Below are 25011 nucleotides of genomic sequence, written 5' to 3'. Positions count from 1 at the left end.
TGCGTTTTTTTTTTTTCCATATTACCATAGCCTTAGTGCTCATGCTCTTAGACAGTTGTATTATTTTTCTCTTTGGTGTCTGCTATCTGACCATGACACATTATGAGCCACTGTGCGCACTTATAGACGTGTAGTGAATCTTTTCTTTTCCAGTGTACACGTAGTCTTCTGAGGAAGACACTGAGAAGTCAGCAGTGCTCTAATCCTCCTGATAAACCTGTCACGTACTTTCACATCACGTTGTGAGAACACACATCCGCCAGCGAGCTAACGAGTCACTGGAGCCTTCTGCGCATGCGGTATGCCCTCACTGGGGCGGAGCTCAGTGCTTCCAGTTGACAGTACGTTTACTTGAGCAGGGCGTAGTATTCGCAGGCGCAGTCCACACCCGTACTCTGATCACTTCCTGGTTTGTAGTCCTCGGTACTCGTACCATGACTGAGTGCTCCGCGGAGCCTCCCCCCTGCCCCGGGGCCCGCCGCCGCCGGCTTCTCTTGTCTCTGCCCAGTGTGTTTCCAGGACGGACCCGAGCAGTTCCAGAGCCATCGGTTCCCTCTCCACCCCCGTCTCCCCCTCCTCCGCCTGCAGTGCCGGCCTGTGCTCCCCAGCCCCCCTCTTCCCCAGGAGGCCAGGACTCGCTCCTCGAGTGCCCGCTGTGTCTGGTCCGTCAGCCCCCCGAGGAGCTGCCCGAGTTACTGAGCTGCCGGCATCGCTCCTGCCTGCGCTGTTTGCGCCAGTACCTCCGCATCGAGATCACCGAGAGCCGGGTGAACCTGCGGTGCCCGGAGTGCGCGGAGCGGCTCAGCCCTCAGCATGTGCGGGCCATCCTGCGGGACCCCCAGCTCACCCGAAAGTACGAGGAGTTCCTGCTGCGCCGCTGCCTGGCAGCTGACCCGGACTGCAGGTGGTGCCCTGCCCCAGACTGCGGGTGAGTGTGGCATTCCAGTCTCCCCTGGCACAGGTCAGGCTGTGCCCTGTACCAGGACAGCTAGGAGGAAGCCCTCTTCTGAGCTTCCACTGGTGCGGGGCATAGAGAGGTTTTCTTGTGAGATATATATATATATATATATATATATATATATATATCACCTCTACTGATCGCAGCCCTCCTGAGATGTCAGTCCCTGGTGCTGTACACGTTCTGTCCAGTGCCCACATGTCTGACAAAGCCCACTGCGCCAATCTCAAGCAAGTCTAGAGCAGCAGGGACCGGAGCAATGTTGGAACGGCCGTAGCGGTGGATTGGCGGAAAGAAGTTATTATTCTTTTCCCTACTGACCCTTATTCTTAAAAAAAAAATATCTAAGGACTACGCCTTTAACCGCCTATTTTGGGAGAGAAACAAATGAATTAACCACTTTCTCTCCCACTTTTCAAAACTGGAGTGAATGGTGTAAAACTGCAGGAAGTCCCAGTTGTGCAAATAGGCCAAAAATTAGCAACGGTCCTGTTCTGGGACTTTGAGGCAAGCGTAATAAATCTCCCCTGTACCAGGCAGTATAGGATACAGAGGTGAAGGAATACGCATACAGTTTGCTCTCTGGGTACGGGATGCAGGCTGTACTCTTTAGTGAAGCGGAATGCAGGCGCTGTCTAATGAAGCGGCATGTTTCACCCCAGAACGCCTCGGCTACTTTCACACTAGCGTTTTTGCTGAATCAGACAGGGTTCAGCAAAAACGCTTCCGTTACTGATAATACAACCGTCTGCATCCGTTATGAACGGATCCGGTTGTATTATCTTTAACATAGCCAAGAGGGATCCGTCATGAACTCCATTGAAAGTCAATGGGGGACGGATCTGTTTTCTATTGTGTCAGAGAAAACGGATCCGTCCCCATTGACTTGCATTGTGGGTCATGACGAATCCGTCTTGCTCCACATCCCATGACTGAAAGAAAACTGAAGCATGCTGCGGTTTGCTCTCCGGTATGAGAACGCAACCAAACGGGACGTAGTGCATTTTGGAGCACTCCGTTCTGTTCAGTTACGTTCTGTCCCCATTGACAATGAATGGGGACAAAACGGAAGCGTTTTTTTCCGGTATTGAGAACCTATGATGGATCTCAATACTGGAAAATAGAAACGCTAGTGTGAAAGTCGAATTAATCAGCGTGAATTTGTCCACATGAAGCATTATTCTCTTGTCAGCACTCAATATGTCGGTAGATTTTTCTCACTTGTTCATCATTGTGAATAATCCGTAGACCTTGGCGAATGATGTGTATAGTTTGCCTATAGGGGGCGCAGTCTACAGATTGAGTAAGGGAATGTCTGTCCCCTGTATGTACCTGTTAGATTATCGGAATGGATTCCAGCGGTTCTTGCTGTTGATGTCAGGAGCAGCATCTCCCTCCTCTGGTTTATTAAAGTGACAGCCTAGGTCCTCAGCCAGCATTTGTACCCCGCACACTTCTCCTGAAGATCAGCTGGCGGGGTAATGGGGTACATTTATCGCATAGTGTAGGAACTATGACACTTTACTAAGGGACAAGTTGGCATTGGTTTTAGGGTGAATTACACCAAATAAAGATGGCACACATTGCAGAGCATACACTTCCTATCATGCAACACTCCATGGGCCGATGTACATATATGCCAGTATTTGGCACCAAAAATGCCCTTGGCAAGTGCTGCCCAGTGACACGTCAGAAAGGCAAACACCTTTAAAGGGGTTTTGCAGTAATGATTTTTTAGCAAGTTCCTGCAGCCTGCCCCCTGAAACAAGATTCATACTTACCTGCTCCACACCGCTGCCGGTGGTCCATGCTGCCTCCGCTCCCTCCATCTTCAGGTCCTGGCGATGTTTACATGCGGAAGGGCATGGACATGGTCACTTCCACCGCTCCAGCCAATGACTGGCCACATCACTTCTGAGGCCAGTCATTGGCTGGAGCAGTGCATGTGACCATGTCTATGCCCTTCCACATCTAAACATTGCCGGGACCAGAAGATGGAGGGAGCGGAGGCAGCATGGACCACCGGCAGCGGTGTGGAGCAGGTAAGTATGACTCTTCTGGAGAGAGCAGAGGCAGCGCCGAGGACCGGTGTGTTGTAAAGCAGGTAAGTATAAATCTACAGTTTCACGGGTCGGCTGCAGGCACTTGCCAAAAATCGTTATTACCATAAAACCCCTAAGGATAGGTCTTCAATGAAAATAACTTGGACAACCCTTTTGACACCTCAGAGACTGCAGAAGCAGCGGACAGCCTCTGGGGCTGTGGTTTTCAGAGGCCTACAGGGGGCACTCCATACTATTGTCCTAACTGGTCATAGGCATGCCCATAGCCCATCTGTATGCATTAATTAAAGGGCTTGTACAGGATTACACTTCTCCATGGCTTGTGTGGTTTTCCAGTTCGACTCCATATAAGGCCTCCTGCACATGACCGTATCTATTTTGCTGTCTGTAAATTACGGATCTGTGAAATAAGGATGCGGTCCATGTGCATCTCACGGTCCCAGTTGTAAAACTGCCTATTCCTGTCCACAAAACTGACAAGAATAGGACATGTTCTATCATTTGCGGCACGGATGCGTTTTTCACACCCCATCGAAATGAATGGATGCGCATTCAATCCTCAAAAAGATACGGGTCAGATGCGGAACAAAAATACGGTTTTGTGCATGAGACCTAAGTTAAAGGGGTGGTTCAAAATAAATACAAATTTTGAATATAAAAGGATACTACACTTGCCTCTTTCTCCAGCATTGCCAATCCTGCTGTTTGTGTACAAACTGACCTATGCAGCCAATCGCTGTCCTGAGCAGCCCACAGCTGAGGACAGTGATTGGCTGCAGTGGTCACATGCCATTTACCGGCACATCACTGCGTAGTTTGTAAACAAGCAGCAGGATCGGCAGAAACAGGTAAACTTAATGACCTTTATATTCTAGAATCTAGACTGCTCAGGGGCCTGTCCGCGTTTATTAATCATCTCTTACAACCCCTTTAATGACGCTGAGCAGCAATATCGCGCAATCCGTGGACAGGCAGTAGCACTGTTTGTAGCAGAAAGCAGCCCTGTTTTTCTAAACTTGGCCAACCCCTTGCTGGGTTCCAGCTCCCACTGGTCGCAGTAGACGTGTCTCGGTGGGAGGCTGACAGCGCTGTGTTGCTAAGCAGTGGACAGAACATTTTTAGATTGCCGTGTAGCAAACAGCGCAGAGATCGTTCATTAGGGAGCCTCCAGTGGGAGTATAGATGTGATGCTTCTGGTTGCCTTAAAGTAAAAGTTTTTACTTTTACATTTACGGACGTTAATTCCATTTACCGTATATGTGTATCTGTATGCATCCAACAGTCTCGGCTGTGGTTTGCGCTACGCTCGATGCTGCTGTCATTAGAATTCTCTAAATGTAGAGAGATGGGGAAGGTAAAGCAAGACTATACCCATGCTCCGTGTTTGGATTTGACCCTATTGCATTGTATTTTAGGTACGCAGTTATTGCCTATGGTTGTGCCAGCTGCCCCAGGCTGGTTTGTGAGAGAGAAGGCTGCCAAACAGAATTTTGTTACCACTGCAAACATGTGTGGCACCCAAATCAAACATGTGACATGGCCCGCCAGCAGCGGGCACCTTTATTTGGTGTGCGCCGGAAGCACCCCTCGGGCATCAGCTATGGTCAGGAATCTGGTTCAGGTATGTATTTTTAGGATTTATTGGGCATTGGGGTGATGGGTTTACAGAAGCTGGTGGATTCTGACCCTCCAATTTTTTTATTTTTTTCCCAGCCGACGACATGAAATCTTGCCCCAGATGTAGTGCTTACATCATCAAGATGAATGATGGGAGTTGTAATCACATGACCTGTGCCGTTTGTGGCTGTGAATTCTGCTGGCTGTGTATGAAGGAGATCTCTGATCTACACTACCTCAGGTAATTAACTTACAATATTAAATGCCCAGGAGTCAGGCTTTCGCTGATGTGATAAAATAATCTTTACATATAATCTCTTACAGCCCCTCAGGTTGCACATTTTGGGGTAAAAAGCCATGGAGCAAGAAGAAGAAAATTATTTGGCAATTGGGAACACTGATTGGTGCTCCAGTGGGCATATCCCTGATCGCTGGCATTGCCATTCCTGCCATGGTCATAGGGATTCCAGTTTACGTCGGGAGAAAGGTTAGTTTTTTACATCATGGTGAAAAATGATCATTTGTGTACATTTTAGCAGGAATCCTTCTATATTTTCCCTGCATATCGCCGGAATACCTCTTTAACAACCCATATGTGAATATTCCATGCATTATTTTTTTTAAAGGTAAAAACAGGTGGATGTTTTTCTGGAGGGGCAATGTATATTAAAGGGCCACAATTTTTTTTTATAGGTCATAGAGACTTATCAAAAGTTTACATCCGTAGGGTCTGAGTGCTGACCCTCACAATCCCTAGAACAAATTGAGAGAAGTGCGCGCATATCACACTGTTTCTCTTCTTGGGATCGATACGGTCCCATGGACTTCTATGGAGCCTGTCTCGTACCAGCGTCCTCTTGTTTTAGGGATTGCGGCGGTCTCTGTTCTCAAACCCCACAGATCTAAACTTTTGATATGGCTCTGTGACCATTAAGTCCTTTCCTGTCAATTCCTTCATCTCTGTGAGTTATTAACATGGAAAACAGTCTCACTGTCACATCAGGGAAGAGTGAGGGGTGGTGTTTATTTCGGCCTGTCAAGAGATTAATGTAGCAGTCATTCTGTCAGACGTTCCAGTCCTCCACCTACTATTATACCGAGACTACCTTAGATACAAACCCCTTACTGTAGTCTCCCATTGAGAATCTAATATATAAAGCTGAGTGTATGTCCGCTAAAGGAATCCGCACCGTCACATTTGCAATCACGAAATTTGGCATACAGGTACATCGGGTGTCCAGAAAGGTTTTAGACCAGGTCTCAGCTCTCTAGGATGTACCATTCCTGAGATATTCCCCCCCCCCCCCCCCCCCCCCCCCCAAAAAAAAATGCATTAGCCAATAGAAGCCTGGTCACATAACCCTTATCAGCCATTAGAAGCTCACAGGCCCTTAGTCTCCACATACACACAGTTTTACACCAGGTTTCCAGAACAACCCAGCCATTTTTCTTCACTGCTGTAGGCCAGCTTTAAAGGGGCAAGGCCCTGTGGATGACACTGTTAAGGGTGCAGAGTGCTGTGGAGCTCACAGTTCAGGAGGCAGGTAGGGTGGCCATTCAGGCCACCCTCAAAAGACGGACTTAAAAAAAAAAAAACGCCCCCAGGTCCCGCTGAGCCTTGCTCCCGGCTCAGTTAGGCTATGCCCCTCCCACTCCGCAGCCGATGGGGATTCAAAAAATAAAGGTAAAAATCAACTTCTGTCAGCTGCAGGGGTGGAAGGGAGTGTGACTTTCTCCCTGCAGCTCACGCTCAGACAGCACAGTGCTGCTGTCTGAGAGTGAGCTGTTCAAAAGGACATCCCTGTGTCCGTCCAGGCCGGATGGACGACGGATTCTGAAAGCCGGACTGTCCGCCCTAAAACCGGACCTCTGGCCACCCTAGGGGCAGGCTGCTGTGGGGCTCACAGTTAAGGGGACGGTCCGCTATGGAGGTCAGTGTTAAGGGGCAGATTGCTGTAGAGGCCACTGTTAAGGGGACTGGGTGTTGTGGAAATTACTGTTAAGGAGATGGGTACTGTGGAGGTCACTGTTAAAGGGGCGGGATGCTGTGGAGGTCACTGTTTAGCCAAGGTGCCTGCTCAATGATTTGAGCAGGCACCGGGTTCCGATCACCGCCCGCTGGGCAGCGGTAATCGGAACAACACATGACGTACTGGTACGTCATGGGTCCTTAAGGACTCGGGAATCATGCCATACCGGTACGTCTCAAGTCCTTAAGGGGTTAATCATGCTTTTATCCTAGCTTTTATAATTAGCAGAACCAAGAAAATGAAGTTTTATTCTGCTGGGGCCTCTTATGCAAGTGCCCAGGTGGCGGTTCTTCTCTGCGATGATGTAGCTAAGGTCTCTACAGCTGTGAGCAGAGAACTCCTCCCAGTGTGGGGAGCGTTTCCCGGTGAAATAACTTATCTACCCCAGCATGTTCTGTCCATGTTAGAGAGCTGAGCTTGTCTGTGCAGGTTGAGACCTGTCTGGTCATGCAACACACACAGTAGCAGTTCAGTCTGATGAAAGCACTGGAAGTGACAGGAAGGCAAGTACAGTACAGTGCGGGTCTACAAAGAAAGTGAGGGATTTGGAGCTTCGTTCTGTGATTAAATTCCTTACAACAGAAGAAAAGAAGCCTAAAGAAATCCATGAAAGGATGATTGCTGTATATGGTGATGATGCACCTTCCTACTACCAAGTAAAGTTTTTGGCCAAGCAGTTTAAATGGAGTAGTAAATCAATTGAAGATGACCCCCATTCAGGGTGACCTGTCGAAGCATCTTTAGAGGAAATGTGCCGTAAAGTGGAGGCCATGAATTTAGAAGATTGTCTGGTCTGTGTTATAACTCATGAATTAGGCATTTCAGTTGGCACAGTTAGATAACGTAGATAACTTATTGAACATCCATCATGAAACTTAATTTTCTTGGTCTTGAAGGTAATAAAAGCTACCATAGGTGTCTCTCTCATCTTTATTTGTTTCTCGCCACATCCACCTTTTCTCTATCATTCTGATAATTACGAGTAACATTATTCTCGATACACAGAGGAGACCTGTGTATTTCATCTTGTTAGCTGTTATCTCTCTGCAGATCCATGGCCGCTTTGAGAACAAAAAAACCTCCAAACACAAGAAGAATTTGGCTGTGACCGGAGGAGTTATCTTATCCGTTATTGCATCTCCTGTGGTGGCAGCAGTCAGTGTTGGTAAGTTAGAGGGATCGGGAAAAGAAAAATTACAAACCAGTCTAAAATTGTGGTCTGATCTTGTGGTGCTCTCTGTATCTTGCCAGGCATTGGTGTTCCCATTATGCTAGCTTATGTGTATGGAGTGGTGCCAGTTTCCTTATGTCGTGGCGGAGGATGTGGCGTTAGCACGGCTAATGGAAAAGGGGTCAAAATTGACTTTGAGGAAGATGGGCCCATCACAGGTAATGTGTACAAGTGTTTCACTACATCATGAGGAGTGTACTTTCAATTGGGGCATCTGTAGTAGTGAAACATAGATTACCCCCATTTGACTCTATAATGAGCTGTTAGTAGACATTTACAAACATTTTAGGCCCCTATTGTGGCATAATAAAGTCGCAGATTATAGCACATGGTATATTTGCACCATCATTTCCGGGGATGTGCCTTATTTACCAAGCGGCATCTGCCCCCCATCCCAGTTCCCACACAAAGGTGTCTGATAACTGTGAATTGTCATGTTGGCGGTCTCCACCTCCCAGTATCAATTGCTGAAGTTACGTTCCATTGACATTGGACGGTGGAGACCGTTCCCTAGTATTGGGGGCAACTAGAAGAAAGAGCCAGTGAACATGCGGCTGTAAAGGTATGCAGCCAGGTCCAGGTCTGTGAAGACATGACAGTTCCTCTTGTCCCGTCATTGATGCCTTATTTTTTGCTTTTAGTGGCAGATGCCTGGCGAGCACTGAAAAACCCAAGTATTGGGGAAAGCAGCATGGAGGGCCTTACTAGTGTCCTTAGCACCAGTGGAAGCCCCACCGATGGACTTAGTGTTCTACAAGGAAACTACAGTGAAACTGCCAGCTTTGCAGCTCTCTCTGGCGGTACTTTAACTGGTGGGACATTAACTGGTGGAATGCTGAGTGGAGGCAGAGCCAAGTACTGCAGGTAATTTTTTGTGTAGGTTTCTAAAACTGTTTAGTGAAATACCTGGGGCCTCATTTATCAACACTGTCTACCATGAAACATGCCTTGTTGCCAATGGCAACCAATGACATTGGTGCATTCATCTCCCAAGGTATTAGGAAATGAAAGCAGAGCTCTGATTGGTTGCTGTGGACAACAAGGCCGGTTTTGCTGTTAGTCTTGATAAATTGGGTCCAATTAATACTCCGGCAATTCGGTACAGTCTTATGACTAGTCCAAAGCCTGGCATTTTTTTTATTTTCAAGGAGCTGTAATTGTCTGCATATTTCAAAGTTAAAATTCTGGTCTGTGCCTACAAACAAATTGGAAACTGTTTATAAAATGACCCCATAATAGAATACTGAGATGGATTTACTAAGGCTACTTTCACACTAGCGTTCGGGGCTCCGCTTGTGAGTTCCGTTTGAAGGGGCTCACAAGCGGCCCCGAACGGATCCGTCCAGTCCTAATGCATTCTGAGTGGAGGCGGATCCGCTCAGAATGCATCAGTCTGGCACCGTTTGTCCTCCGCTCTGCTCAGCAGGCGGACACCTGAACGCAGCTTGCAGCGTTCGGGTGTCCGCCTGGCCGTGCGGAGGCAAACGGATCCGTCCAGACTTACAATGTAAGTCAATGGGGACGGATCCGTTTGAAGTTGACACAGTATGGCTCAATTTTCAAACGGATCCGTCCCCCATTGACTTTCAATGTAAAGTCAAAACGGATCCGTTTTTTTTTTTTTTTTTTTTTTTTTTGTTCATGGTAATGCTACGGATCCGTTCTGAACGGATCTAAGCGTTTGCATTATAGGTGCGGATCCGTCTGTGCAGATACCAGACGGATCCGCACCTAACGCAGGTGTGAAAGTAGCCTAAATCGCGCATAATAGTTACAGTGTAAAGTTAGAACAGCCAAAACCGCCAGATTTATCATAGTGTCTGATGCTGGAAGATAAATCTGGTGACCCTGTTTACAGTGTCTAGTCTGACTTTATACCACCTATTAGTTGGCTTGTTTTGTGACAGAATTTTGGTGCCAAATGGCATATCTCAAGCTTCCTTACAAAGCTATGCCTCCTGGAAGCCATGCAGTAAATTATAGTTATTGGCTTGTTTGCCTCATAAAAGAAAAAGTAAAAACATTTGGCACAATTTATACCAAAATCCGGGCACTGCCACAAGAGTAGATGTGGGCCACTGTGTGTTATTCATAGGCATTTTGTTTTTATGCATTATGTTGCAGGCATCGTTAATGGATAACTTTTTAGACTTTTGTATCTAGGCCCTAATATTTTTTTTTGGCCATGTCCTTCGCAACTATTATATATTGTTCCAATGCATCTAAACTGAGAGCAAAACAGTAAAAAAAGAAATGTTTGAATGCACAATATTTATTTATATTTTTGTGAGGGCCAGACAATGCCAGTGTATGCTTTTGCAGTAATACACAGCAGGAAAATCGCCCAATGTCTACTTTGGATGGAAATAAAAAAAATAAAAAAAAGTGTGAACAATCATGCTTTACCGCCTTAAAAGGGTTGTCCCACCTCAACATTTATGGCATATTGCTAGAATGTGCCATAAATGTCTGGCTCAGGTGCCACCTCTGGGATCTGCTCTTGGCTCCCGAACGGGCCACCCTCTATTCACCAATATTGGAGTTCTGAAAATAGACGCGCTTGGCTATTTTCGAAATAAAGGGCGTGCTTGGCTATTTTCGAAAGTCCCATTACAGCAAATGGAAAGGAAGCTGCACATACACTGTGTGATCTTTCACTTTGGGGGCCCTGTTCTGGAAATGGGATCGGGTCCTAGAAGTGAAAGCCGCATCTGTCTGACTTTTTGGCATATCCTAGTGATATGCCATAAATGTTGAGAGGGGACAACCCCATTAATATTACTATTTCTGCAGGCTGGAGGTCCAGGCGGATGTACAGAAAGATACATGCCAAAAAGACTCTGTCAGCCTTGGAGCCGCAAGTGATAGTGCCAGCACTAGGGCAATGGCTGGCTCGATCATAAGTTCTTACAACCCACAAGAAAGGTAAATTTATTTTATAAATTTTTTTTCAATTTGTTTCCTGGAAATGCCTTTCTGACTTTACCAATAATTTCATATTTCAGGTTCAGAGGCTTAGCAGATATGGACAGTTCATGAAATGGATGAGCTTGCTGGATGTTTTAGCTAAGAAATAAGTGTATTCATTGTACTCCATGGCGGAGATTTCTCAAGACTGGTATTCCCATACGCCAGTCTTGATCCTCCTGTGCCGGCAGATGCCCCCTAATAAGTTAGGCGCATCTCTGGTGCTCTGTAGGGGCTGGCGTAGACCTGAGCTATAACTTTTGGCAGTTTCTGAAATAGGTTAGGCTACTTGAGGGGTTAACTACCGCAGATTGCAGCTACTTGTCATAGAGGTCGGGAGCCGGCTATGTGATTCTGCAGCCAGCTCCCGCCTCCTGTATATGAATTAATGAGAGAGGTATCTTCATTGGTGGAGCAGTGGCCACAGCCCTGCCCCTCCTCTTGTCCTCTCTTCTCTCATTGGTGGCAGCAGCGGCACAGGGGGAGGGAGATCCTGCTTCCTTCTCCCCTGTGCTGCTGAGGGAACACGAAGAGCGCTGATAGCAGCGCGATCCTTGTTCCCCATACGTTATCGGTATATCAGCAAAAGAGATGCCGATAACTTTCAAAATCCTGAATATCGGTAAAACCGATAATCGGTTGATCCCTAGTATTGAGACCCTATGACTGCTCTCAATACCGGAAAATAGAAACGCTAGTGTGAAAGTAGCGTTATAGTAAATCCAACGGGCTGTGGGAGGCCCTGTCTCCTCCTGCTAAGCCCCCCAAATTATGGCGCAAATATGCCATGTGCCAAAACTTTAAACTTTTTTTTTTTACCCCACTACCTTTTGATAAACCCCTCCCCCAGCCCCCCTCCCCTTTGTATTGAAAGGTTGGAGGTCTAGCATAACATTTTTAGAGGAATTTGGCATATATTCTTATCTTATGCTATTTTTGCTGTAAACATGGCATTGGTGCAGGAATACAGTGCTTTCTATCCTCAGAGCTGCAGTACGCGTGTTCACACATTGGTGCTCAGAGCTGCATAATTTGTGTGTTAGTACATTAGGTGCAACAAGCGCTCAACATCTCGCCTGGGGTTTTCCAAGACCGTATAGTTTTACCACCAAGCAGAAGATATCACAATTCCCAATGAGAAGCTCTTACATCTGGACGTCTATGCACATAGTAAGCATACTGCTATATTCAGAAGTCCCGTAGCAGTGAATGGAGAAAACCACATCCGTGCGGCCACCTGTCCATGATATAGGTGTGGGTTCCATCTCTGGGACCTGCTCTTATTGCACATTTATGGCACCTCCTGAGGATATATCCTAAATGTCTAGATAGGAATATCTCTTTAATGACAAGTGAAGTGTCTAATGGCTATTTTATTCTGCAGGGAAAATGAAGCATTACACAGTTTCTATTGAATTGGGCACACTGGCTATGTAATGTATGTGGAGGTCAGCCAGTCTATGCAGAGGGCTCTTAACCCTGTCATGAAAATGGCAGGTGCGGCAGACAGTCTGCTTTGTGTGGGGAGCACCCGACACAAATCCTGACAAATGATACCAGGAGAAGGGAATGATTGGGTCAAGTGATTATTTCTGCCCAATCCCTTTTTTCTCCGAGGAGATAAGCCACTACCAGAGATGAATGGCAGCAGCTTCTTCTCCCCATTACATACACATTCATGGCTGAACTGAACTCCTTGTTGAGCATGAGGGAGTCCTGAGAGAAAGAGCTGTCCGCTTAATAAGCTACTGTATGTCTAGGACCGCCTTAATAGAGGGAGGTCATCATTGACTACCCACCTTAGGTGTCTCCATGCTCACTGGTGGGTCCTATGAAAAAGGGTGCTTAAAGGGGTTGTCTCATTCCAGCAAATTGCATTTCATGTAGAGAAAGCTAATACAAGGCACTTACTAATGTATTGTAATTGTCCATATTGCCTCCTTTGCGGGCTGGATTCATTTTTCTATCACATTATACACTTCTTGTATCCTACAATCCATCAGTGGTCTCCGTACTTACACACTGTAGGAAAAGGGAGCGCACATAGGCTGACGCCTTTTCCTATATTGTGCAAGCACGGCCACTGCTGCTGGATTGCAGGGTGGTCATAACCATGGAAACGAGCAGTGTATAATGTGATGGGAAAAATTAACCAGCAAAGGAGGCAATATGGACAATCGCAATACATTAGTAAGTGCCTTGTATTAAAGGGATATTCCGGTTGTTTGAAGTTATCCCTTATACACAGGATAGGGGATGACTATTAGATCGGTGGGGGTCCTACCAGCCACTCCATTCATTTCAGAGGGACTGCAGGGGTTATGGGTTCCCTGTTCTCATGATTTGTGGGGGTCCCAGCAGTAGGACACCTATCGATCTAATAGTTATCCCCTATCCATTTGCAGATGTGACATAACCCCTTTAAACCTGACATTCCCCTTGGGAAAATTGGCTTCTACCTCAGTTTTTTTTTGCCTTCCTCTGGATTAACTTGCAGGATAACAGGCCGAACTGGATGGACAAATGTCTTTTTTTGGCCTTATATACTATGTTACTGTTCTTTTTTTAGTATACAACTTGGTTTATTTTTTGTGCAGAAATGAACAATCTTTCCATGGAAATATTTTTCATGTGCTGGAAATGATCTAATATTGTGTGAAACCTCAAACATTGCTGTAAATGTACCAAGTAAACAATGTTCTCTGATAGGCATGTAGCAAGGGTGTATTATGGAAGATTAGATGTTTTATATATATATTTTTTTTTATGTTCCCATCCTTACAAAATAACTTGTTGTGTAAATGGTTAGCTCTTGTGAAGTAAGTGGGGCCACAATCTGCACAAACCCAATGTAAGTGGAGTTGTATTAAAGCCATAAATATAGCCTTGTGTTGGCTTCATTAGGTGAGCGCTATTCTCAGAGCCGCTCCATTTACAGTCAGGAGTGACTTTATAATAGCACAGAACAGCAGGGAGTTCGCTACCTGAGAAGCTCGGGGGAACTGGAACGGCAGACTTCTGCAGGTTACACAATTCCTGAGTGGTTTTAATATTGTTTGACTGGCTTATATGACTGGCTTCTACTGTAGTTTTATACATTATAAAAAAACAAAAACCTAAATCTAACTTTCATTACATGATAATTTTTTCTCGTTAATGTCATTGGAGGACACAGCACCATGGGTATATGGCCAGCTACCACTAGGAGGCGACACTAAATATCAAAAAGGTTGGCTCCGCGCAGGTGGGCTATACCCTCTCCACAGCCACTAGGCTAATCAGTTTTAGTCTAGTGTCCGTAGGCGGCAGACCTGACCTGCTCTGTTTTTTGCAGGTCTTGCTGCTTTTCATTTTTGTTTTTTTTATTTTATTCATTTTTTCCCTTCTTCTGCAGGTCTCGGTCTGCTGCAGGATGGGGCTCCATCGTGGATTAACACTTTAGTTGCACCCACTGCGGGCGCGTACTTGAAGTGCCTACGCCGGTCACCCAGTCCCCCCATTACTGCATCTGCAGTGGCATGCCGGCAATCCCACGTAAGTGTTTAGTTTGCTGAAGGGGTGACCCTGCGGCGCCTGAAAACGCCGGAGGGTAAGTATTCTACCCTGCGTCCCGGCCCCAAGAGGTCCCTGGGTTAAACCCACCCCCCCCCCCCCCCCCTTTCTGGCCAAGGGATGGGATTCATTTTATTTGTGGGGCCTGGTTAGGTCCCTCCTTTCCCCTTTTTCTGCCTCTCCCGGCCTTTCCCTCTACTTTAGTCCCCGGCTTCTGCCGGGACTAGGCCGCATCTTCCCCAGCCTGTCCTCTGGCCCTGTTTTTTTTTCCCCAGGTTTCCCGCTGCTCCGTTTCACTAACTGCGCACCTTTTCCGGCCACCTCCTTAATTGAGGCCCTGGCTTCTTTCTCGCTTAGGCCGCTTCCCGGGCTTTTTCTTTGCCCCTCCCTGCTCCTCTCGGTTTATGGGAGGGGTGCTCCCCCCCCCAATCAATCCCAGCCAAGCGCAGGCTTTAACCCTGTGGGGGGAGCTTTTCACTTCACCTCTTTTTTTCAAGAAGAAAGAGCCTCTATCTTGCCAACAAACCACCTTGCACGTTTTGCAGCTGCTGCAGCACCTCTTCGGGAACACGGCACCTGGGGTCTGGTAGGACAGCCTATGCCTGGCTGTTTTTCTTTTTTCAGGCTCCCTGGCTCCCTATCAGCCCAGAGAGGACTTTAATTCCCAGCCCCCGCTCCTGGTCGCCATGTATTTTACATGCGCCCGTTGCGATAAAAAGTTGCCAAGCGGTCAGCCTTCCCTGTTTGTGCGCACTACCTTGCTCCCAGGTCCTTCATGTCTCCCTGACCATGTGTCGGTCCCTCCTGAATGGGCCTCTTCCCTGTCCCAAGCCATAGGGAACTTTGTCCGACTCTCCCAATCCATGGTGGAGTCACTGGACCGCTTGCCTGCACAAATTGCGGCCGCCTCTGCCCCTCCCAGGGACTCCTCTGCGGACGGGGCACGCTCAGTCAGACACCAGGTCCTGCAAACTACCTCGGATTGTCACAACTAAGTCCCGCTCCTCCTCTGCATCCTCGGGTCACCCCCAGGACAGGTCTGAGGCTGGTGACTTATCATTCCCTGACGCATCTTATGCTTCCTCGGGGGACACCTCTGCACAGATTCTGACTCTGAACAGAGCATCAGGGGGTCTTCCACCATACATAATCTCTCTGTGTGGTTAAAGACAAATGTCCACTGAGGAACCTCTCCTCTCCAGGGTTGGTATCTCCTTTAGTGGATTTTCAGATGGCACTTCCCTGGCTGCACAGGATATTATCCACACAGGTAAGTCAGCTTGCCGCCTCTCCAGTATGTGGAGCTTTACCCTGGGGCTGGGGCTAGCGTGCACCACGCAACATATTACTGGGGGAGCCCTGATTTACCGTATTACTCCTTTATTCGGTGAAGTACCTGCATCATCTCCAGAGACTTTAGCCATTACACCTGTTTTGTTCTAGTGTGCACCACAGGCGAAGTATACATGCAATGTTCAGTCGCTGTAGCCATGGAACCTGTCTGGCTCTAGTGTGCACCATGCAGCCACCTTGCTTCCTTCTTCAGTGGAGTACCTGTACCATCTCCAGATGCTGTAGCCATTACATCTGTCTGGTTTTTATTCTGCACTGCACAACGTATTACTCCCTTATTAGGTAGAGTACCTGTACCATCTCCAGATGCTGTAGCCATTACATCTGTCTGGTTTTTATTCTGCACTGCACAACGTATTACTCCCTTATTAGGTAGAGTACCTGTACCATCTCCAGATGCTGTAGCCATTACATCTGTCTGGTTTTTATTCTGCACTGCCCAACGTATTACTCCCTTATTAGGTAGAGTACCTGTACCATCTCCAGATGCTGTAGCCATTACATCTGTCTGGTTTTTATTCTGCACTGCACAACGTATTACTCCCTTATTAGGTAGAGTACCTGTACCATCTCCAGATGCTGTAGCCATTACATCTGTCTGGTTTTTATTCTGCACTGCACAACGTATTACTCCCTTATTAGGTAGAGTACCTGTACCATCTCCAGATGCTGTAGCCATTACATCTGTCTGGTTTTTATTCTGCACTGCCCAACGTATTACTCCCTTATTAGGTAGAGTACCTGTACCATCTCCAGATGCTGTAGCCATAACATCTGTCTGGTTTTTATTCTGCACTGCACAACGTATTACTCCCTTATTAGGTAGAGTACCTGTACCATCTCCAGATGCTGTAGCCATTACATCTGTCTGGTTTTTATTCTGCACTGCACAACGTATTACTCCCTTATTAGGTAGAGTACCTGTACCATCTCCAGATGCTGTAGCCATTACATCTGTCTGGTTTTTATTCTGCACTGCACAACGTATTACTCCCTTATTAGGTAGAGTACCTGTACCATCTCCAGATGCTGTAGCCATTACATCTGTCTGGTTTTTATTCTGCACTACACAATGTATTACTCCCTTATTGGGTAGAGTACCTGTACAGTTTCCAGATGCTATAGCCTTTACAGTTCTAGTATGCATCATGCAGTCATTCTACTCCTTTATCAAGCGCAGTACCTATGCCATTTCCAGTTGCTGTAGATATGTCTCCACTCTCATTATCGTGTGCACCATGCAATCCGATTACTCCCATTCAGGCGGAGTATTTATAATATCTCCAAGTGCTGTGCCCTATTAGTACAATCTGTGGCCCATACGGCTCCTGCATTACTGGGTGTATTTTCCTGGCTCTAATGTGTACTAGGCAATCATGGGACCCCTCTTCATGCTGAGTGATGGTACCATCCCCAGACACTGTATTCCTCACCCTTTTCTGATCCTAGTATGCATATGGCACCTCATTACCAACGTGCTCGGCGGTGTACTTGTACTATCTCAAGGCGCTGTATCCGACAGGCCATCGTGGTTGAAGTATGTACCTGGCAACCATATGTTCTCCCCCCTTTTTGGGCGGAGTAGAGTTGCAATTCTTAGATCCAGTATATGGCTGGCCTCTTAAGATCTGATTCCCGGTGCAGTACCTCAAAGTCTTCTTATTGCCCCTGTACTAGGCTTAATTTTTACTTTAGTATATCTGAATAAATCGTTGTGCCAGTGGCTCAACCTTGGCTACATACACGGCAAAGGTCCTCTCTCCAGCAGGCACACCCTATTGTCTTGTAAAGAATAATGCAATAATGTAAAAAGCTTCTGGCTGGCACTTAAATAGATGGATTCACATGGACTGTTCGGTCTTATAAAATATTAAGCATTTATTGAACATTATTATTTTTTACTTTATTGATTGCAGGTTGTTAGTTGTCATGCTAGATTTTCAACCCTATAAAGTACTACTGTATTCCGCACAGTCGCATTACCCCATTTCATGATGGAGTACTCACGTTATTTTACTGCTTTTCTGCTGTGTTTTCACAGTTACGTGGTCCAGTCTTGACAGAGTTCCTGGATCTCCACTGAATGCTCTATCCTGCCAGCATACGAAGCATTGTGAGCACCAGCCGCTACTGCGTTTTTCGGGTCATCGCTTGACGTCCTCGCTGATATGGCTGTGACAAGACTAGTGAGCGCCACACACCTACTTGGTGGGTGGGATTTTCCGCTGCTCGCCCTGGTATCTGATATGGTCCCGTAGTTCTTCCATGGTCCAGGCGCTCTTGTACACCCTTAGACTCACGGATTAGTGGTGCTACATGACAGTAGTGCTGTCCCCTTGGGCCTTGCAGTTTTCTGCACCTGTCAGTTTTTTTTCCCCCCTTCCTTGGGGGTTTCATTGTGCTCTGCTCGTAGCTGGTTTCTACATGTCAGTGTAGTCTCTCCTGGCTTCCCCTGGCGAATTCTGCATCCTCTGCTGACATATGGATATCTGGCCTTCCTTTTACAAAATCCAGGCTGCTGTACTTTCCCATTCCGGAGCAGTCTTATACAATATGATAGCCACTACACTTGGGATGGTTGGTTAACCATGGCTGATGTTTTTTTTTCCCTATGGTGGATACATTTCATTTTTACCTTGATAATCTGGCTATTATTGTCCTCATGTGGTCCAGTTCTGTGGACCCTACTTGAGCCTCTGTCTGGGTAATCTTGCTTAAAATCTCTGCCCCAATGATTCTTTGACTATCTAGCTGTCCTGTTCCCTCTGGGGAATCTACTCGTGGCATCTCTGGCCGCACATGCTCTGTATGACAGCTGCTTCTTTGGGTCCGGTTTGGTTCTTTTCCCTCCTGGGTCCCCTTAGGCTCTTTCTGTCTCCCCAGGTCAAGTACCTGGTATCTGGGAGTTTAATGCTACGGTTTGCAGCTTGGATCGTATTGGTCACTTTCAGGATGGAGCTTTCCCTCATTTTGAGAACTGTTCCTCCTTAGACTGTTTGTTTGGAGTCCTCTCCCTTCTACTCCAATATTTCTCAGACTTGTGTCTCCGCTTGTATTACCAGGGCCTGCTACTGTTTCCCTTTTCCCTGAGACTTCATGTGGCCAGGGATATCTCTGGTCTTACATTTCACAGCAATATTTTGTTTGTTAGTCTTTCGGAGGCTCGATCCTAGCCTCCTCTTCTTTTTATTTATTTATTTCTATGGGAAGCAGGTCTTTACGTTCCCTTCTCCTGGCCATTACCTAGGCCCCCCTCCTCCCCCAGGGGTTGGCTGCTTTCTCTAGCAGGATGGGGTTTCCACCTTCTCATAGGGTGTTTCTCCTTGCCCACATGCCTTACTGTGGAAGGAGGCTCGCTCCCTTCCCATGGTTCCTCTCTACTCTGGCCTTTACAGGAGGTTGGCCAGACAGGCCATGTTTTTGGTCTGTGACAAGTTAGTTTTTTTCCCTGCTGGGTCCTCTTTCTGGTCGGGTTCCTTTGTTTCCAGGCCTTTATAGAAGTGCCTTCCTTTTGCCGAAGGGCGGTCCACAGGGTCTTTTAGCTTGTTTCCAGGAAGTTTTTATCCTTGGTTAAGGACTGCTTTGTCCTTTCCAGACATTTTTCCTCCTGCAAGGTACCCTCATGGTCTAATTTTCTTGTTGGGTCGTTCTGTCTTCTTATGGATTCTCCTCCTGGAGCATCCTTCCATATGCAGAGCGCTAGGTTGTTACCAACAGACGTTGCTGTGCTACTCTCCTGTTTCTTCAGGAGGAGCCCTGGTTCTTCCCGATCCTTCCTCGGGCTCTTTAGTGCGCACTTGTTCAACGCTTGGTTCTTGCTCCGGACATCTGCCTTGCTCCCTATCCCACCTCAGGAGGAACCGGGTGTTTCCCCTCGTTCCTTCTTGGGCTCTTTTCCCAGGCACTTGTTCTTGGAATCCTGACAATCTCCTATATTTTCTCCTTTGGAACCATTTCATGCTATGGCCTCTCCTGGTCCGGTTGGGTCACAGGGTTCTCCAGCACCTGTGGGTCCCGCCCTCGGACTGCTTTGGGACGTCCCATGATGCGGTGTCCCCCAATGACATTAATGAGAAAATTGGATTTTTGTACTTACCGTTAAATCCCTTTCTTGTTCAATTAATTGGGGGACACAGATCCCACTCTTTGTTTTCACTTATTTTCCTGTCACCGGGCTGCTGTTCTCGTTTCCTTTCCCGATCCAGGATATGTTGGCTCTTCGCTTTTGTTTCTCTCTCCTACTGCTATTGGTACAAACTGATTAGCCTAGTGGCTGTGGAGAGGGTATACCCCACCTGGGCGGAGCCAACCTTTTTGATATCTAGTGTTGCCTCCTAGTGTAGCTGGGCATATACCCATGGTGCTGTGTCCCCCAATAAATTGAACGAGAAAGGGATTTTATGGTAAGGACAAAAATCCAATTCATCTTTGTAAAAATAGAGAAAACAGCAGCACTGTCAAAATTGGGGTGCAATAAAATAGAGGCAGCACTCCGAAAGTAAAGTGAATTGGGTGGTGAACCAAATGAGGTGAATAAATGGGTCCACCAGCCATTTCACTTTCCTTTGGAGTGCTGCTATCTATGTATCTATCTCATACAGTGGGGAAAATAAATATTTGATACACTGGCAATTTTGCGAGTTTTCACACTTATAAAGAATAGAGAGGTCTGTAATTTTTATCAACTGTGAGAGACAAAATCTATAGAAAATCCCAAAAAACACATTGTATGATTTTTAAATAATTTAATTTGCATTTTATTGCATGAAATAAGTATTTGATCACCTACCCACCAGCAAGAATTCTGGCTCTTACAGACCTGTTAGTTTTTCTTTATGAAGCCCTCCTACTCTGCACTCATTATCTGTATTAATTGCACCTGTTGGAACTTGTTACCTGTATAAAAGACACCTTTCCACACACTCAATCACACTCTAACCTCTCCACCATGACCAAGATCAAAGCTGTCTAAGGACACCAGGGACAAAATTGTAGACCTGCACAAGGCTGTGATGGACTACAGGACAATAGGCAAGCAGCTTGGTGAGGAGGCAACAACTGTTAGCGCAATTATTAGAAAATGGAAGAAGATGTCAATCTTCCTCGGTCTGGGGCTCCATGCAAGATCTTGCCTCATGGAATAAAGATGATTCTGAGAAAGGAGTCGGGAATCGGCCCAGAACTACATGGGAGGGACCTGGTCAATGACCTGAAGAGAGCTGGGACCACAGTCTCAAAGATTACGGTTAGTAACACAGTACGCTGTCATGGATTGAAATCCTGCAGGGCACGCAAGGTCCCCCTGCTCACGCCAGCACATGTCCAGGCCCATTTGAAGTTCACCACTGACCATCTGGATGATCCAGAGGAGGCATGAGAGAAGGTCATGTGGTCAGATGAGACTAAAATACAACCTTTTGATATCAACTCCACTCGCCAGAAGAAGGATGAGTACAACCCCCAGAACACCATCCCAACCATGAAGCATGGGTGTGGAAACATCATACTTTGGGGGGGCTTTTCTGCAAAGGGGACAGGACGACTTGACCATATTGAAGGGAGGCTGGATGGGGCCACATATCGCAAGATTTTGGCCAACAACCTCATTCCCTCAGCATTGAAGATGGGTCGTGGCTGAGTCTTCCAACATGACGGTGATCTGAAACACACAGCCGCGGCAACTAAGGCTACTTTCACACTGGCGTTTTGGTTTCCGTTTGTGAGATCGTTCAGGGCTCTCACAAGCGGTCCAAAATGGATCAGTTTTGCCCTAATGCATTCTGAATGGATGAGGATCCGCTCAGAATGCATCAGTTTGCCTCTGTTCCATCTCCATTCCGCTTTGGAGGCGGACACCAAAACGCTGCTTGCATGAAACTGAGACAAACGGATCCATACTGACACACAATGTAAGTCAATGGGGATGGATCCGTTTTCACTGACACAATATGGCACAATAGAAAACGGATCCTTCCCCCATTGACTTTCAATGGTGTTCAAGACAGATACGTTTTGGCAATGTTAAAGATAATACAAACTGATCCGTTCTGAACGGATGCAGACGGTTGTATTATCTGAATGGATGCGTTTGTGCAGATCCATGACGGATCCGCACCAAACGCGAGTGTGAAAGTAGCTGAAGTAGTGGCTCCGTAAGGAGCATTTACAAGGTCCTGCAGTGACCTAGCCAGTCTCCAGACCTGAACCCAATCGAAATTCTTTGAAGGGAGCTGAAACTCGATGTGGCCCAGCGACAGCCCCAAAACCTAAAAGATCTGGAGAAGGTCTGCATGGAGGAGTGGGCCAAAATCCCTGCTGCAGTGCGTGCAAACTTGGTCAAGAACTACAGGAAACATCTGACTTCTGTAATTGCAAACAAAGGTTTCTGTACCAAATATTAAATTCTGTTTTTCTATTGTCTCAAATACTTATTTCATGTAATAAAATGCAAATTAATTATTTAAAAATCAAACAATGTGATTTTAGATTCTGTCTCACAGTTGAAGTGTACCTACGATAAAAATTACAGACCTCTCCGTTCTTTGTAGGTGGGAAAACATGCAAAATCACCAGTGTATCAAATACGGGTACTTATTTTCCTCACTGAATCTGTCCATCATTGTATGTGGGTATTTGAATAAAAAAATTGGTGCTGGGTAATCAGGTCATCAGCCTGTGCCAACCATCTGTTTCCAGAGCATGGCCAATACAGTATTCTAGAGATCTCTGTAAGGTTTGACACTGTCGAAGGAGCAGAAGCACATTTTTGTCACACGTGGCAGAGATAACCTATTGTCACCACACTTGAACATCCATGACATTGAGGTGTAAAAATATAGAAGCATCATTTTGGCCAGCTGTCGTTTGCACTGAAGCTGAAAGCTTGTCATGACCTAGTCCTATTTTCACACTGCGGTGGTTTGTAACAATGTATGAGTCCATCATTTACCACAGTCGTAACCTGGACTCTATCAGTGTAGGGAACCCCAATGAGTAAAGTGCAACAATATACAGCTGCTCTATTCTTAATAAATCTCCATTCAGCAAAGCCTTTATCAGGTACAAGCATTTTTTCATTTGTGTGACCTTTCACAGTTTTATTTTATTTATTTATTTTTAGACAATGGCTAAAAATTTCCTCTTCCATTTTTCACAATGGCATTTCCTTTTCTATTTGTTTTCTGTTAGGGAGGTCAATAATCTGGAAATCCAAGTACATATAGAAGCCAAGCCTTCTCGATACCAGCTGATGAGTGAAAGCAGCACAGAAGAATCTTTGCACCCTGGCGCCCCTCTTGTAGAGGGGGAGGAAGACTATGCTTGCAGGGGCCAACTGGCCACCCGGGACATAACTTTAGCACAACCTGAGAGCATCCGCAGTGACCTGGAAAGTTCTGATGCTCAGTCTGATGATGTGCCTGACCTAGCATCAGAGGAGTATGATTCTCCCCATCTACTTCCGCCATCTCCTCCCGAACAGCGTCACGAGAGCCCTCCACCTCGCATGTGTGCACAGCAAGAAGGTCTGTGTGCCCGCGAGGAAGTCCTCTCTAAACTGGAATTTATAGAGGTGAGAGTGTGAAGGGAGCTGCTTTACCCTCCTCAGATTTTTGTAGTTTTTTCATTTCTCCCATAAAAGGCTTACGACCTACATATGTGTATGTGTATATATATTATATTCATATGGAGGTGTGAAGGAGCCTATGGGATGGTTCCCATTCTGCCATTGGTAGAGGGCCAATCGGCGCACAGCCCTGCCATATGCTACAAATGCTTTGTCTTGGACCTTTATATTCCACTGTTCTGCCTGTCACTGTGAAAGGCCTGTGTCTCGCTCCTGTAAATTTCTTTAATTTATTGACTTTGAATGGATGTATAGAGAATTTATTTGGTTCTGTGGAACGTTAAAAGGGATTTGGTGAATCAGATTTTTTTTTTTTCCTTTGTAAGGAATTGTCGATGAATGAATTAAAAATTCCTGATTTTATTCTGGAGATGTTTTACTGTAGGACCTGATGCGCTTGTCTAATAAACTGACTGCGAAACATGGATCTCATCTTTACTGCTTTGATTAGAAACACAACTGCTTATGGGAAATGTCCATACATGCAGTTTTATTTAAAAAAAATAATAATAATTGTGGGTCAGTGCTTGGTTTTCTGTGAGACGTTGGGAACAACTTCTATGGAAAACACTGTTGGAAGATATATGCGCTTGATAAGTGTAAATGCTGGATCTGAGCCCTATGTTTCGCATATATGTCATCCACAGGGCTCATTTCACTTGACGGAGGCCAAAAGTGTGTCCTTTTGGAATCTGTTGGGGTGGTATGCATTGGTATAACTATTTGATTAACTGTACAAGAGTGCACCATACTGCATTTTACTTTTCAGAGGTCCAGAAAAAAAAAAAGTTGTTGGCAAGTATACTGTGTATTTTATTTTTTATTTTTTACAATTTGAGTCAGTGGGAGATGTATGTCACTGTGTGCCTATGCAGTGGTATGTTTCTGAGCCTTCTGTTGGAAGTGCACATCAGAAAATTTTGCCAACATATGCCTCTGATGAAACACTTACATGCTGTCTGCACAGAGCCTTATTTTGTTTTACATGACATTACATCATTTATAGCCAAATTGATCTTAGGGTCCATTCACACGTCCGTTGTTTCTTTCCTGATCTGTTCAGTTTTTTGCGGAACAGATCTGGACCCATTCATTTTCAATGGGTCCTGAAAAAAAATCAGACATTGAGCTGTCTGATTTTTTTTTTCAGGACCCATTGAAAATGAATGGGTCCAGATCTGTTCTGCAAAAAACGGAACAGATCAGGAAAGAAACAACGGACGTGTGAATGGACCCTTATTGTGTTTCTTGGTTCTGCCATGGATCTCTTGCTGACAGCATTTATGTATTGTGGTATATCCTCTCATATGAGATCTTTTACCAAGAAATCCAGTATATAGGAAAGTTTGCAGCCCAGAAGAAAGGGCCACAATTGGATGATGTAACACGTTAGCAGAGTTTCTGGGATTATACATACACAGTGGAGTCACATTATTATGACCACCAGCTAACATCCATCCATTTTCAGCACGGGCAGCAGCTAGACAGGCTGGGAGAGACTCAGTAAGGTCCTGGCAGGTTGTCACAGGTATCTGGAGCCATGATGACTGCAGTGCATCCCACAGCTGCTGGAGGGTGAATGGGGGAGGATCCATAGAGTGAACATGATGATCGAG

At 46.1% G+C, this 25011-nt stretch overlaps 1 protein-coding gene across 1 annotated transcript; it reads left to right on the top strand.

Moving 5' to 3' along the window:
- Positions 1-363: 363 nt before the first annotated feature.
- Positions 364-24409, top strand: RNF19B (ring finger protein 19B). The gene is made up of 9 exons (XM_040424593.1): positions 364-928; positions 4437-4642; positions 4735-4879; positions 4963-5125; positions 7719-7833; positions 7920-8057; positions 8541-8763; positions 10693-10824; positions 22960-24409. The coding sequence occupies exons 1-9, from the start codon at positions 435-437 to the stop codon at positions 23351-23353; spliced, it is 2010 nt and encodes a 669-aa protein (XP_040280527.1). The 5' UTR covers positions 364-434; the 3' UTR covers positions 23354-24409.
- The last annotated feature ends 602 nt before the right edge of the window (positions 24410-25011 follow it).

This window comes from Bufo bufo, chromosome 3, assembly GCF_905171765.1.
Source record: "Bufo bufo chromosome 3, aBufBuf1.1, whole genome shotgun sequence".
Lineage (NCBI taxonomy): Eukaryota > Metazoa > Chordata > Amphibia > Anura > Bufonidae > Bufo > Bufo bufo.
This window is presented reverse-complemented; position numbering and strand designations above follow the sequence as displayed.

What these genes read in the sequence shown, in the direction of transcription:
- RNF19B (XM_040424593.1), top strand. Translation starts at nt 435, where the DNA reads ATGACTGAGTGCTCCGCGGAGCCTCCCCCCTGCCCCGGGGCCCGCCGC. An exon ending in TGGTCAGGAATCTGGTTCAG is followed by an intron (nt 4,643 to 4,734) that starts GTATGTATTTTT and finishes TTTTTTTCCCAG; the next exon opens with CCGACGACATGAAATCTTGC. An exon ending in CAGTTTACGTCGGGAGAAAG is followed by an intron (nt 5,126 to 7,718) that starts GTTAGTTTTTTA and finishes ATCTCTCTGCAG; the next exon opens with ATCCATGGCCGCTTTGAGAA.